The sequence below is a fragment of the Plecotus auritus genome, assembly GCF_963455305.1.
Source record: "Plecotus auritus genome assembly, chromosome: 6".
In the NCBI taxonomy this organism is placed as follows: Eukaryota; Metazoa; Chordata; class Mammalia; order Chiroptera; family Vespertilionidae; genus Plecotus; species Plecotus auritus.
The window spans coordinates 152,984,280-152,997,558 of NC_137773.1; the positions used below are offsets into that span (position 1 = coordinate 152,984,280).

At 42.0% G+C, this 13,279-nt stretch overlaps 1 protein-coding gene across 1 annotated transcript in view; it reads right to left on the reverse strand.

Moving 5' to 3' along the window:
- The window catches only part of COL6A5 (collagen type VI alpha 5 chain), a gene marked incomplete at its 5' end in the record, with an annotated part of 83,147 nt that overhangs the window by 28,681 nt on the left and 41,187 nt on the right, over nt 1-13,279 (reverse strand). Inside the window, 7 exon segments of the mRNA XM_080672233.1 lie at nt 1,901-2,386; nt 6,104-6,151; nt 6,255-6,290; nt 8,352-8,414; nt 9,473-9,535; nt 12,641-12,676; nt 12,798-12,848. Of these exon segments, the coding sequence (XP_080528359.1) occupies nt 1,901-2,386; nt 6,104-6,151; nt 6,255-6,290; nt 8,352-8,414; nt 9,473-9,535; nt 12,641-12,676; nt 12,798-12,848 (783 nt within the window).

Below are 13,279 nucleotides of genomic sequence, written 5' to 3' on the forward strand. Positions count from 1 at the left end.
TCACTCTTATTTCCAAGCCTGCAATTCTGCCCTGAAGTTTTACATGCTTCTGACTGTGCGCCAGCTGATTATGTACTGCACACCAGCTTCTGACGTTGGGTCCTGCAGAAATTTTATACTCACAAGGTTTCCTTGGCCTCGTCAAGGAGTGATCCCAACTATGTCCACCCTGATCACACTGTCTACGGGAAGGCACATCTTTCAGATGTCCAGGGGACTTCCCACTCACAAATTCCAATTGGAAGTCTGCTCTACAAGGCAGCAGACAGAAGACACTGAGTCTATGCAAAATTCTTGTTGGTACACTGCCTGATTTTGTGTTTCTGGATTACATTTTTTGCATTAATGCTCACTACAATGGACAATATGTAGCATGAGTGAATTCACTCATTCATTGAGACAATTACTACTTATTGGGCATTTACTATGTGAGGCACTGTGCAAGGCAGAGGCTTCTATTACAAGGAGATAAAGCTACCATTCCCAGGTAGTGATGAAGCTATCCCTCAATCCACAAAGATGCTTTTATTTTTTTTTCTCCATCTCCATTGGGAAAGTAAAGGGTTTAGAAAGTCACACCTCCTGTTTTTCTGTAAAGTGCAAAGTGAACATTTGGAAATATTTATAATCATTCCAGCCTTATGGTTTGAAAGTATTTACTACATTCCTACTCTCTACTTTTTACGAAATTGGATACTTTGGGTGTTATTTTGTATTTGACCTTGTTGGTCCCCCAGGTAGAGACGAAATGCTGCCTTGGTAAATCAAGGAAGTCTATTCATAGAAGTATATCATGGGTTCATCATTCATCCATTCATTTATTCATTCAGCAAATATTTATTGAGTGCCTATAATGTTCTTGGTGCTGGGGATACAGAAATGAACAAAGGAGATAAAATCTCTACCTTACATGTTTGTGGGGGGACATATATCATAACATAACAAATAAGTACATTATCTAGTATGTTGGGAGATAATTATTTTTAGAGAAAAAAAAACTTTGACTTTTTACAATCCTTTCTGTCAGGATCTATTGTGACTCTCTCGGGGCTTCTATTTCTAAAAAATTCTTGGGTGCATTATGAGCAGATGGATTCTCTTCATTATTTTTTTTACAGTAGAAATATGAGTATTTGTATGAAAATAGACCTTTATAACCTGTTGGATGACATGAGGGCTTCACACAGTTCCAGAAACATGTATTTCATGAATAATTTGGGCATATGGAAAAATAGGAGAACAGTAGATGGAGAAGTTCTTCAGTTTTGGGGGGAAGGACAGGGAAGCACTGATCCCATAAGAATCTGTGGATCCAAAAGGGAAGGAACCTCTCTTGGGAAAAATGTTCATATACATCAAATGTCTCATATCACATTAGGGGTTCAGAGATCCCCTAAACTTCACCCATGACAGGTGAAGACCAGCTGTTCAATGAGATACAGGGAACAGATGACATATCTGAGAATCAGATGGGCAGAGGGCTGGTAGAGCACCATATTCTCAGCCCTTCCCATCAGACAGACCTGGGTTCAAATCTTGTTTAGCCATGTAGTCACCGTACAGAGTTGTAGAAGTCACTCAAACCCTCTGGGCCCCCGTTTCCTAATTTTAAATTGGAGATAACACTGCATTGACTTCAGGGGGTTGTGACAATGTATGAGTATGTGCATACATCTCTAGGGACAGTGCGTGGCCCACGGCAAAGAGCTGAGCAAACGTGGCTGCTATTATTACTGACTGCTGTTATTATTTGATATTAGATTTGATGGACCCTGGCAACCAAACAGCTGTGTAAACTGCAGAGGGACTCAAGAGGCCACAGATCTCCCTCTACACCCCGCCATTGCCATCCTGCTAGTACTGCTATCTTAAAAACGAAGTTGCCAAGAGAAGTTCTTACCCCAAAAGCCTCATCCAGGAAAGCCCTTTCATTAAAAGCAAAGACTGCTGGACTGATATCCAGGGCGCTAAGCTCCATGGTGGCCGTGATGATGGATGACTTGCTGGATGCTTGTCCATTGCTGAAAAACACAGCAACCCTCCTCACGTTGGCTCCCGCATACGTCCGCTTGAAAACGTTCCGGGCCACAAACCTCATCGCATTACCGATGTCTCGGGTTTCTGTGGGGACTTGATATTTTATTTGGGAAAGAAGCTGGAGGAGCTGTTTCTTGGTATGGTAGTCGGACCAACGGATGAGATAGCTGATGCCTGAGTCATAGGCAACCACAACAACTCTTGCTCCCACAGGGCAATTATTTTCCCTGATGTTAAGGTCATTGACAATAGAAATGATCACATCCCTCGTTTCATTAAATCTCTGTTCTGTGATACCATGGGACTGGTCCAGGGCAAATACCAGCTCTGTTGGATATACTGGACACTTTTCTACAAAAAATGAAAAACAGAAGTATTAAGTTATCTCACTGGACCAAAGAGCCTTTCCCAATCCCTTTAATTCTAGTAAGGTTGGCTCACACCGAGGTCTAGGAAAATGCAAGTGTCACATACAGCTCTAGAACTGGAGGCACCTACGTGTAAAGGAAGGAACGGCATCTGCTTTGCTAGCCTGAAGATGTTGCATAAAGACAGACCATTAATATTTAGCTACATAAAGTGCAGACTTCACAGCCTCCCTTTCCTAATGTCTGTCTAGCCGGGTACCTGGCAGATTTCATTCCAATTCATAAACTTTTATAGGGCACTTACATGTACAAAGTTTTGCTTTGTTTCAGAGTTAAAGTGTATGGTGCCCTACTCTGTGATATGGTCAACGACCCCTGCAACCTAAGGCACCAGGCACCACCGGTTGTAGTCCAGGCCCCGGGAAGACCGTTCACGGCAGGGTCAGGCTGACAAGAGGTAGGTGCTCAGTGAGATGCACGATGGGTCCTGGTGAGATGAAAAGTGTGGGTCAGAGGGAAGAGAGGAGACACTGCCTGTCCAAGAAGCTGGTGTCCAGGGGTCAATCAGCAAACAGAGCAATAGAATAGGGTCAGCCAGGGAGCCCTGTCACCGAATCCCTCGGCAGCACAGGGCCTACTCCATGACCAAATTGAGTTATAAATCGTGACAGGACCTAGAAAGAACAACAGTGTGAAGGGGCTGGGGCCTAGAGGGTGGGGGGAGTCATTGTTTTACAACCGGGTCAAATATGACATGGACGGTTATAGTCCAAATCAAAAGACAGAAGTGTTTGCATAGAAAAGACGTCCTTTATCCCACAGGGGTGAGTGTTTCTTCAAATCGGTCTTGTTAGAACACAGTAATAATTTCAGCGAGAAACATAGTATGGTAAGAATACTCACCTCTCCAACAAGCTATAAAAATGAGAGAGAGAGAGAGAGAAGAGTCAATTATGGTTTCAGAACGCAGACTAAACCTAACCCAAAACAACAAAATTTCAACAAAGCTTAATATTTGGCTTGACTCGAATTACACACGAGGCTAATGCTTAAGTTACAGGAAGCCATGGCTGAAGGGAGACTTACACAGAATTTTATTAATCTGTGACCCACATGACCCTTTCTCCTTGTGAGTCATGGCCAGCAGACTTGAGCAGAATTTGGATTGAAATCAGAAACACTGATCACTTGTCTTAGAAGCAGGGTAGATGGGCCTCTGATTAAATGGTGAGATAGCTAAAATCCAATTTGTTTTGTATCTCTTCTTAGAGCCTTCTGAGAGTCATTCAGCAAAGCAAGGCTAAAATATGGGGTTTTGTTTTCTTCCCTGGTGAACACCTTGGGAAGCTCTATTTTCCTGCAGAACTGTGAGGATTTCCAAATGAATTTTGTCTGGACTAAAAAATACAGCTCCTGCGTTTGAGCAATCTCAGTAACTAGAGAGCAGAGGGAAAGCCCCCAAGGGTTTCTCCCGAGCAAAATAGCTCTGGTTTCTCTAAGTGAATTACTCTGTCAGATAAAGCAGGGAAATGTCAGTCAATCTCTAAGTAAGCACAGGCCTGGCAATTTCCATATTCATTTTACTCAATTCAGTTCCTAGGAAGCAATGAGTCACTCCAATATAATGAAAGGTTTTATTAGCACTGACAACAAACTGGCCTCCCATCCTGCCGTCTCACAGCGCATGCTCCTCTCACATCAACCCTATCAGCAGCTTTTGTCTTTAGCCTCTGCCAGCAGATAACACACGGAACCCACAGCCTCCTCTGCATCTCCAGGCCTGAAACAGATCCCTTTGTTTTTCATAGAGAACTTTTTTATTTGTTAACCTCCAACCCAGCTCTGAGGCTAAAAGCACAGGCGCTAGAAATAGACACCCCTGTCTGGGTTTGAATCTGGGTGACTTTGGAAAAACTAGTTGACCTCTTTTTAAAAAAAAAAATTTTTTTTTTAATTGGTTTTTGGAGAAAGAGAAAGGGAGAGGGAGAGAGAGAGAAACATCAATGTGGGAGTGAAACATCCATCGGCTGCCTCTTGCACACCTCACACTGGGAATTGAGCCTGCAACCTGGGCATGTGACGTGACCTGGAATCGAACTAGCAACCCCTTGGTGCACTGGATGACGCCCAACCAACTGAGCCACACTGGCCTGGGTGAAACTAGGTGACTCCTTTTAGTGTGTTTCTTTTTAAATGTTCTTTTTTTTTTTTTTCCTAAAAATCCTCATTATGCCTCTCCCTCCAAAACTCTAATCATTTGGGTCCTTCTCTTTCATTCTCAACCATACTCCTCTCTCCACATTCCTAGATCACTTATTCCATTCTGGGGTTTAGGGTCCCAGCCACCAGCTCAGGACTCGGGCCCCATCCTGGGTTCGTCCCTTGGGGTTCTGTTTCTGTCTCTCTGGATTTCCATTCTTTGGAACCTCATCCATCCACGTGGCTCTAAGGACCACAAACACTTGAGTGACTTCAACATTTGAGTCTCCTTCCCTGATCCTCTCCTTTATTACAGCCCCATTTCATCCACTGCTTCATTTCATTGCAATTTAGGGCTTACACAACGTTCATCTTCCTCTAAAATGTCTCAAGTCATCACAGTTTTCCTACCAATTGATTTCCCTTCACAACCCCTCCTCTACCTCCTGATCCACAGTGATACTAAGCCTCTCCCCATTTGGCCTCACGGGGATTTTAAATTTGTTTTAGTTGTTGTTCTGTCCTTGCCACACACTTGCAATGGCTACATTTTCGTCCAGTCTCCTACAGTAAAGTCTCCTCAATTTTCCTATTTTACATTTTCCCGATTGTGATTGTATAAGCATGATTATAAACCGCAATGCAAACATAAAGACTAATCACCTAAAATTCTACCCACCTAACACAGTAAGTTGTTACACTTTTTCTACCTTCTTCTCCAGTACTCATTTCTATGTATATATATTTACCTCTATGTAAACATAATGAGGATCCAATTTAATTTTCTGCTCTTTAATGGCAATATTTTTCATATTCTGATTGTCTTCATAAAACCGTACCTGCTTAATATTTTATCAGAAGATGATGCACAATCATAAGTGTACAGAATCTGAAGGTACAGTTATTTTGCTTCAATGAATATTTCAACAATTATCGGTACCTATAATTTTTTCCTTGTTTTGCTTTATTTCCTTAGGATAATTGTTTAGAAATGAGTTACTGGGTGTTTTCTACTTTATATCCACCTTTTCATAAAGAAGACAGCCCTTCTATTTGTTGACTTCAGCTTTATTCCTTTGCTGAAACTATTGCCAGTCCCCATCACTTCCCCATAGTAGGATTCAATTACCCCCATCCAAGGAGTCTTCATTAACTGAGTAACTAACCAACTAAAACCCAAACTCCGATGCACATCCCTTTAACACCATGTTTTCTCAGGATTTTGCACATTATTGTCATAGGAATGTGTGAACCAATTCACACACCTCGTGAGTTAGTCTCTATTCCCCATAGGCATGTTGCATGCCATTTACTTAAACCCCGCTTTCCCCCGCCTTTGATGTGAGCTGTTCCCACAGCAGGCACTCAGGACAAGCCTGCTGCCGGGGATGTCTGCCTTCCCCACCACTGAATCCAGCCTACTGACCATGCATGCTCACACTGCCTTCATCCTTCCTAAGTGCCCTCACCAATCATGGATGCTCTTGTTCCCAGACACACAGATACTCACGACTGTGGTCCCGCACGAACTGGATCAGATCACATTGCTATAAAGAAAGAGAGAGAAAGAATAGTAACATGAGCAGAGGAGCCATATTTATTTGCCAGTGGGTAGATCGGCTTTTCTTTTGTGAATAAGGAGATACATACAGAATATACAGGGATCCCCGCTGTGCCTTTAGGGCCCTAGGAAAACAAAACCAGAGCAAGTTATTGCTGTGTGAATTGGAGTCTTTAACGTCAAAACAAAAGCAAAGGAAAATACCTTCATTCTTTTTTTTAGTTAAAAATTATGTTCTTGGGTACATTTATTTTATTTCAGAGCGACAGAAATCTCTGAATATGAATGACCCCATTTTGGTATTTTGGGAAAATTTCCAAAATAGTGAAGGAGTACAAATGTTTGTCAACATGTATTATTCACAGTGGCCAAGACATGGAAACAACCCAAGTGTCCTTCGATGAATGATTAGATAAAGATGTGGTACACACATACAGTGGAATACTACTCAGCTGTAGAAAAGATGAAATGTTGTCATTTGTGAAAACATGAATGGATCTTGAGACTATCATGTTAAGTGAAATAAGTCAGATGAAAAAAGTCAAGAACCATGTGATCTCACTCATGTGGGATATAAAAAGAAAGCAACAAGCGAACAAACAGACAAACAAAAACTCACAGACACAGACAACAGTATGGTGGTTACTAAAGGAAAAGGGGGGTGGAGGTAGAAAAGAGTAAATGAGGTCAAATATATGGTGATGGAAAACCTTTTTTTCTAAAAAGCGCAGCTGGCAGAGAGGGATTAAGTTTTCCTGAACGGGTGGGTTACAATGCTCTTTCCCAGTTAAGTCAGGAGTGTCAAGTTCTTTGTTTCAGTGTCAGATCAATAAAGCTAAAGTCTGCTCAGAGTGAACTGAATTATATTTCTTAAAGATATCTGTACTAAAGATATAACACTTAGAAGTCATTTCTCATCAGAAAACTTGAAATTATAAACAGAAGACTTCCTAAAGCACGGCAAGAAGGAATTTATTGAGAACTCAGAGATACAGGTTTATTAAGAATCAAGGAGTTTGAGCCCGGCCGGTGTAGCTCAGTGGGTGAGCATCGACTTATGAACCAGGAGGTCATGGTTCAATTCCCCATGGTTTGATTCCCTGTCGGGGCTTGGTCCCAAGGGTGGGGATCAAGGGCCTGAGACAAAGAAGCCGCATTCTCCCAGATCAGCAGGAACAAGCACAAGACCAGGAAAATATGGGATCCCCTCAAAATGAGAGCTCCAGAATCTGAACAAGAGATAAACCCAAACTGGACCAGACTGGTTCATAGACTAGATTCTCACCCACACAACTAATAATATTTACCAGTTAATACAAAAGAAAGAAAAGATTGTAGCAAAATATCCATTATAGGTAGTTGATTATCATTCTACTATGGATTCAGTCGTCCACAAAACACCCATGTTTTTTGTTTCCCTTATAAAGTCCCAAAGTAAGGGACTCCTCCAGGTAGTCAGAAAATATTCACAAAGCACACAACAAGGTAAGCAGTTTCTTCACTCCTTACACAATGCTGCCTGCGCCTCCTACACAAAACACAGGTGCTGGCAACATTTAGTTCCTACTGACTGTGCTCATCAGGGGAGAGAGACATGTATATAAATCTTTACCATAACATGAGTGAGACTAAAACAGAGAAATGGATATTTATCAGAGAGAGAGGGATGTGCTAGACTCTGTCCAGGAATGCTTCCAAAGGTGACATTTCTCTTATGATGGAATCATAGTGGAAAGTTGTAGTTATATTTCCAAATATCTCTGGAGTTTACATTTTGAGGACAGGAAGGTAATATTAATGGTTTGGGGAAACTCTATCAACTTGCCCAGCAGGATGAAATTTTATGAAGCTTATGTAACCCCATCCCTATTTTTAAAACATCAGTAAAAAAACAACAACAACAAAATAAAACAAACAGTAGCAGCTAATATTTGCATTGAACTTTATAGTTCATATGTTTGATTTTGTGATCCTCCCAGCTACCATTTGAGGTGGTTAGCATAGGATATGTCATCTCTGTTTTAGAGGTAAACTACGACTCCATGGCTGGCTAAAGGGCACACAGCTAGTAACAAGCAGAATTTGGACTTGAACCCAGTGCTTCTGACTTTAAATTCTGTGCCCTTTCCATTGTACATGCTAGAAACCAGTAGCACATGTGACTTAGTTCTCACGGCTATACTTACTCTCCGTCCAGGGGGGCCGTGGGTCCCTTGAGATCCCTTTACACCTTTCAAACCTGCAGTGAGCTGCAGATGGAAATATGTGTTACTTTCCACATCACCTAGCCATGGGACGACCTCAGGTTAATAAGACTTTACAATTAAAAATAAATTTTTATCAAAGCAACTACTAATTCAAGTCTAGTAAATTCCTTACTTGTAACACAGATGTCCATTCTTAATCATTGGCAAACATCCATTTCCTTCTTAGCCTCTTCATTTAGTGACAGACTTTGCTCTGGCACTAGTTGTGCATTTAAATCTAAATTAGTTATAAACTAGGATTGGTGCAAAAAAATAAAAGCAAATGTACTAGGGCACCCAGAGATTTAATAAAAAAAAAAAAAAAAAAAAAAAAAAAAAAACCCTTTCATCTGCAAAGGATCAAATACAAAAAATAATTGCCCACATACATAAGGGGAAATGGGAGGGCTGTGTTATTCCCATACCTTAAGGTGATGGATTTGGAGCTAATGAAATCTATCCAGCCACATGGAAAGTATCTGTTGAATTGTATCCCTTTCAGCTGATAATGACTGCTGATATTCCATTCAAACTTTACAATGAAAGGACGTTTTCTCAACATTTTGTTTTTAAATAAGTATAACCTTCTACTCTGCACTTCACTAATTAAATCTCAACAGCCTTCTGTAAAATGAATACCCCAGATGACCTTGGTTATGGGTAGTGGGATTGTCAAAAAAACCCTCAGGGACACCGGGGAAAGATGTCAGCTTCATTTCCACTCATAGGATCAATATTCTGGGCTGTAATGTGTGCCTTAGAAAAGACTGGATGATGCAGACAATCCTTGAAACAGCCAGATATCAATCTGTAAATCTTTATAATAGTTCAGTCACAGAACCATAGGCTTTCAGAGCTGAAAATGACCTTTGGTGTCATTAAGTTCAACTCTCATATTGTAGAAATAGAGACCCTGAAAAGGTGTATTGAAGATCACACAGCTAGGAAGTGCAATTTTAGATGTCCTTGGGATAGATCAATAATCCACATTTATTATTGCAGCACAAAAGCCAGAGTTTTCAAGGAAACACGTGCTATTTCTGGAATTACAGGCTACTTACTCTTAGTCCCCTAAATCCTCTGGGTCCAGGCTCCCCAGGAATTCCAGGATTGCCAGTTTCACCCTGAAGATTCAGATATAAGAAAATCAATGGGAAATATTTGCTGTGAAAGAATAAAAATAATTCTCTCCAATCTAAAACCTAATTGATCTTATACCTATACCAGATATTGAACACTAAAAGTCAATTTTTATCATTTGGAACTAAGTCATTGATACACTTAGATATTCTAAAAACTATTTAAAATTTTCTAAGAATACAAATTTTTATGTGTAAACTAGAGGCCCAGCACACAGGAAATCGTGCGTGAGTAGCTCACTTCCGCTTGCCTCAGCTGGCTGCCCTGCCCATCGCCGCTAGTAGCTCGCACCCCACCCTGCCAGCCGCAACAGCCACTGCTCGTTTGGTCATGACAGTGTTACAGCGTGATGGCCATGGGCCTTTTATATAAGAGATATGCATAATGGCTATCTAATCCTACCTAATAAAAGAGTAATATGCAAATTAACCACCACTCCGCTACACCCACCAGCCACACCCACCAGCCAATGAGGAGCAAATATGCAAATAAACCCAACCAAGATGGCTACGGCCACAGAGAGCAGGAGGGAGGCTTGGGTTTCCCTAGCAATGGAGGAAGCCAAGCTTTCCGCCTGCCCTTGTCGGCCTAGGCCTCCCCTCAAGGCTACAAAGTTTCAATGATAGAAGATACATAAATCCAAACAGAAATGGCGGCAGCCACGGAGCTGGAAAGAGCAGGAGGCTAGGGTTGCCCCGGGCAATGGAGGAAGCCAAGCTTTCCGCACACCCTGGCTGGCCCAGGCCTCCACTTAAGGCTACAAAGTTTCAATTATAGAAGATACATAAATCCCCCCCAAAATGGCCGCCTCCACAGAGCAAGCAGAAGGCTTGGCTTCGCTACAGGCTACAAAGTTTCAATTGTAGAAGATAAATAAGCCCCAGGTCCCAGGGCCTCCGCTTGGGTCGCCAGGGGGCGTGGCCAGCCTGCAAACCACCACAGGCCCAGGCCACCCCACGCCCCAAGGGAACCTTCACCCTGATCCGGGACACCCTTCAGGGAAAACCAGCTGGCCCCAACCCGTGCACCAGGCCTCTATCCTATCTAATAAAAGAGTAATATGCAGATTGACCATCACTCCAACACACAAGATGGCTGCCCCCATTGGTCAAAGATCCCCCATGTGGACACAAGATGGACACCACAAGATGGGAGGGACCAGGCCTGCAAGGGAGGGCAGTTGTGGGTGATCAGGCCAGCAGGGGAGGGCAGTTGGGAGGGACCAAGCCGGTAGAGGAGGGAAGTTGGGGGCAACCAGACCTGCAGTGAAAGGCAGTTGGGAGGGACCCAGGCCTGCAGGGGAAAGCAGTTAGGGGTGACCAGGCCTGCAGGGGAGGGCAGTTAGGGGTGACCAGGCCAGCAGAGGAGGGCAGTTAGGGGAAAACAGGCTGGCAGGGGAGCAGTTAGGCATCAATCAGGCTGGCAGGGGAGTGGTTAGGGGGTGATCAGGCTGGCACGCAGAAGCGGTTTGGGGCAATCAGGAAGGTATGCAGGCGAGCAGTTGGGAGCCAGTAGTCCCGGTGGGATCAGGCCTAAACGGGCAGTAGGACATCCCTCGAAGGGTCCCAGATTGGAGAGGGTGCAGGCTGGGCTGAGGGACACCCCCCCTCAGTGCACGAATTTCATGCACCGGGCCTCTAGTCAGTTAATAAAAATACCTAAGAAAAATGCTCAAAAATTAGCTAACACATATGGAACATTAATACTAAATAGTGAATTACTTCCTAAATTTACGAATCAATTCTCAAAAAGTTGAAGGTAAAAAAAAAAATTTTCTCTGGGAGAACTAATTTTAACATTTACTTATCAATGTGCTAATTTCACATTTATCCCAAAATTGAAATAAGCTGTTTTTTCCCCATTTTCAGTAAATTAGAAAATTGGTCCTCCACAATGAGAACTCTCATCCTAACAGTTATCTGTATAGTCCCTTCTTGCACCCTTCTCTACCTAAGGAAAGAATCTCTTTTGATAATTCATCAGTTAAAACACTTTTAAAAGAATCCAAATATTGTCTTTTTTCCTATAGTTGATTTGATTTGCTTAATTGGACACCTTTTAAAATCTATATTCTAAATTTTAATTTTAGCATCAACTATATGGAAGACACTCTTCTAGACAAGACACTTAAAAAAAGAAAATCTTAATACATAATTTCAGTGTATAAAACAGATGTAACACAAACTACTCTGATTGAAATGGAGGGTGTGTCTGGTTGTAGAACATGGAGATGGGTTTCAATCTGGTAGATGGTGAGGAATTCTGGAGATATTTGATCAGGAGAATAACAAAATTAAGGCTACGTTCTGGGGGAAAATCAAGTGATAGTAGTGTTTGGGGTTAATTGAAGCAGGGAGAAGTGGGAAGTAGGAGACCAATGAGAGGAATATTGTAATCTCTCAGGTGAGAAGAAATAAAGGCCACAAAAATGAAGGACAGATAGCAATAGCTGAAGCCAACAGCTTTTAAAATATATATATTTTTACTGATTATTAGAAAGATATGAAGGGAGAGAGAGAAACATCAATGTGAGAGCGAAACATGGATTGCTGTCTCCTACACGCCCCCTACTGGGGATCCTTTTGGTGCATAGGGTGACATCCAACCAACTGAACCACACCTTCCAGAACTAAAGACCCAAGTTTTGAATGAGATCATTGAGGCAGAGAAATCAAGAAGAGGACAAAGGACTAAACTCGAGAGGACACCTAGAGTTAGGGTTTCCAGACAAGGGACATCAGGCAATGAAGAACAGGACAATCTTTTCCAATTTAAAGATTCATAGGGATAAGAACAGTCCTTTTTTTATGAAGCCCAGGCAAACCAACCACCTTGCTTTTTGTTTGTTTCTTTGAGATCCATAAGTTTCCCTCAATTCTCAAATACAAGGTTAAGATCATGCTTATATGCATATATGCATAACCCATGGTCACAGACAATAGGGCAGTGAAAGCCTGGGGAGTGGGAGGGAGCAGCATGGAGGGGGGAGTGGGGGGAAAAGGGGACATCTATAATACTTTCAATAATAAAAATAAATCAAAAAATTTTAAAAAGATCATGGTAATTTCAAAAGGTCATGTGCACAATACCTTTTGCCCCATATCTCCAGGGAATCCTCTTGGGCCCTATAATTTTCAGCAGAAAACATAAATAATTCAACACAACACTTCTATAGTATGATCAGTTTTTCTTATATTATTTAGGTTTGATTCATCAATGAAAGAAATAATTGTTTTCCATATTTACCTGTATTCCTTTTCGTCCTATATGACCATAGCCTGGGATGCCATAATCTCCCTGTGAACATATCAGTTCATTTCAATTTCTCAAAACTGAAAGTTAATTGTAGCCTATACTGGGCAGATTATATGTCAGGAGAGAAGCACTGAGGGCTTCCAGGGGGACTGAGACCCTGGCACAGCCAGAGCCACTAGAGCAGGTGCCCATTTCTTGGCCCTACTCTCCTCTTCTTGTTGCCCTAGAGTTTTACAAGAAGGGGAGAGAAAAGGGTAGTGCTAATTTTCAAGTGACATATGTCTATATGGCCATTATTGGTTGTTAGAATATTGAAATGCCCATTCTAACTTATCCATAACCCTCTCTGCATGCCCCCTTTCCCTCTGACTGTTCTTCCTCACTTTAACAGATCAGCTATAGAACGAGAGCTGCAGGGGATGGGAGAAATGTCCCCACATCTACCTAGGTCGTGCTGAAATACCTTCACTCCC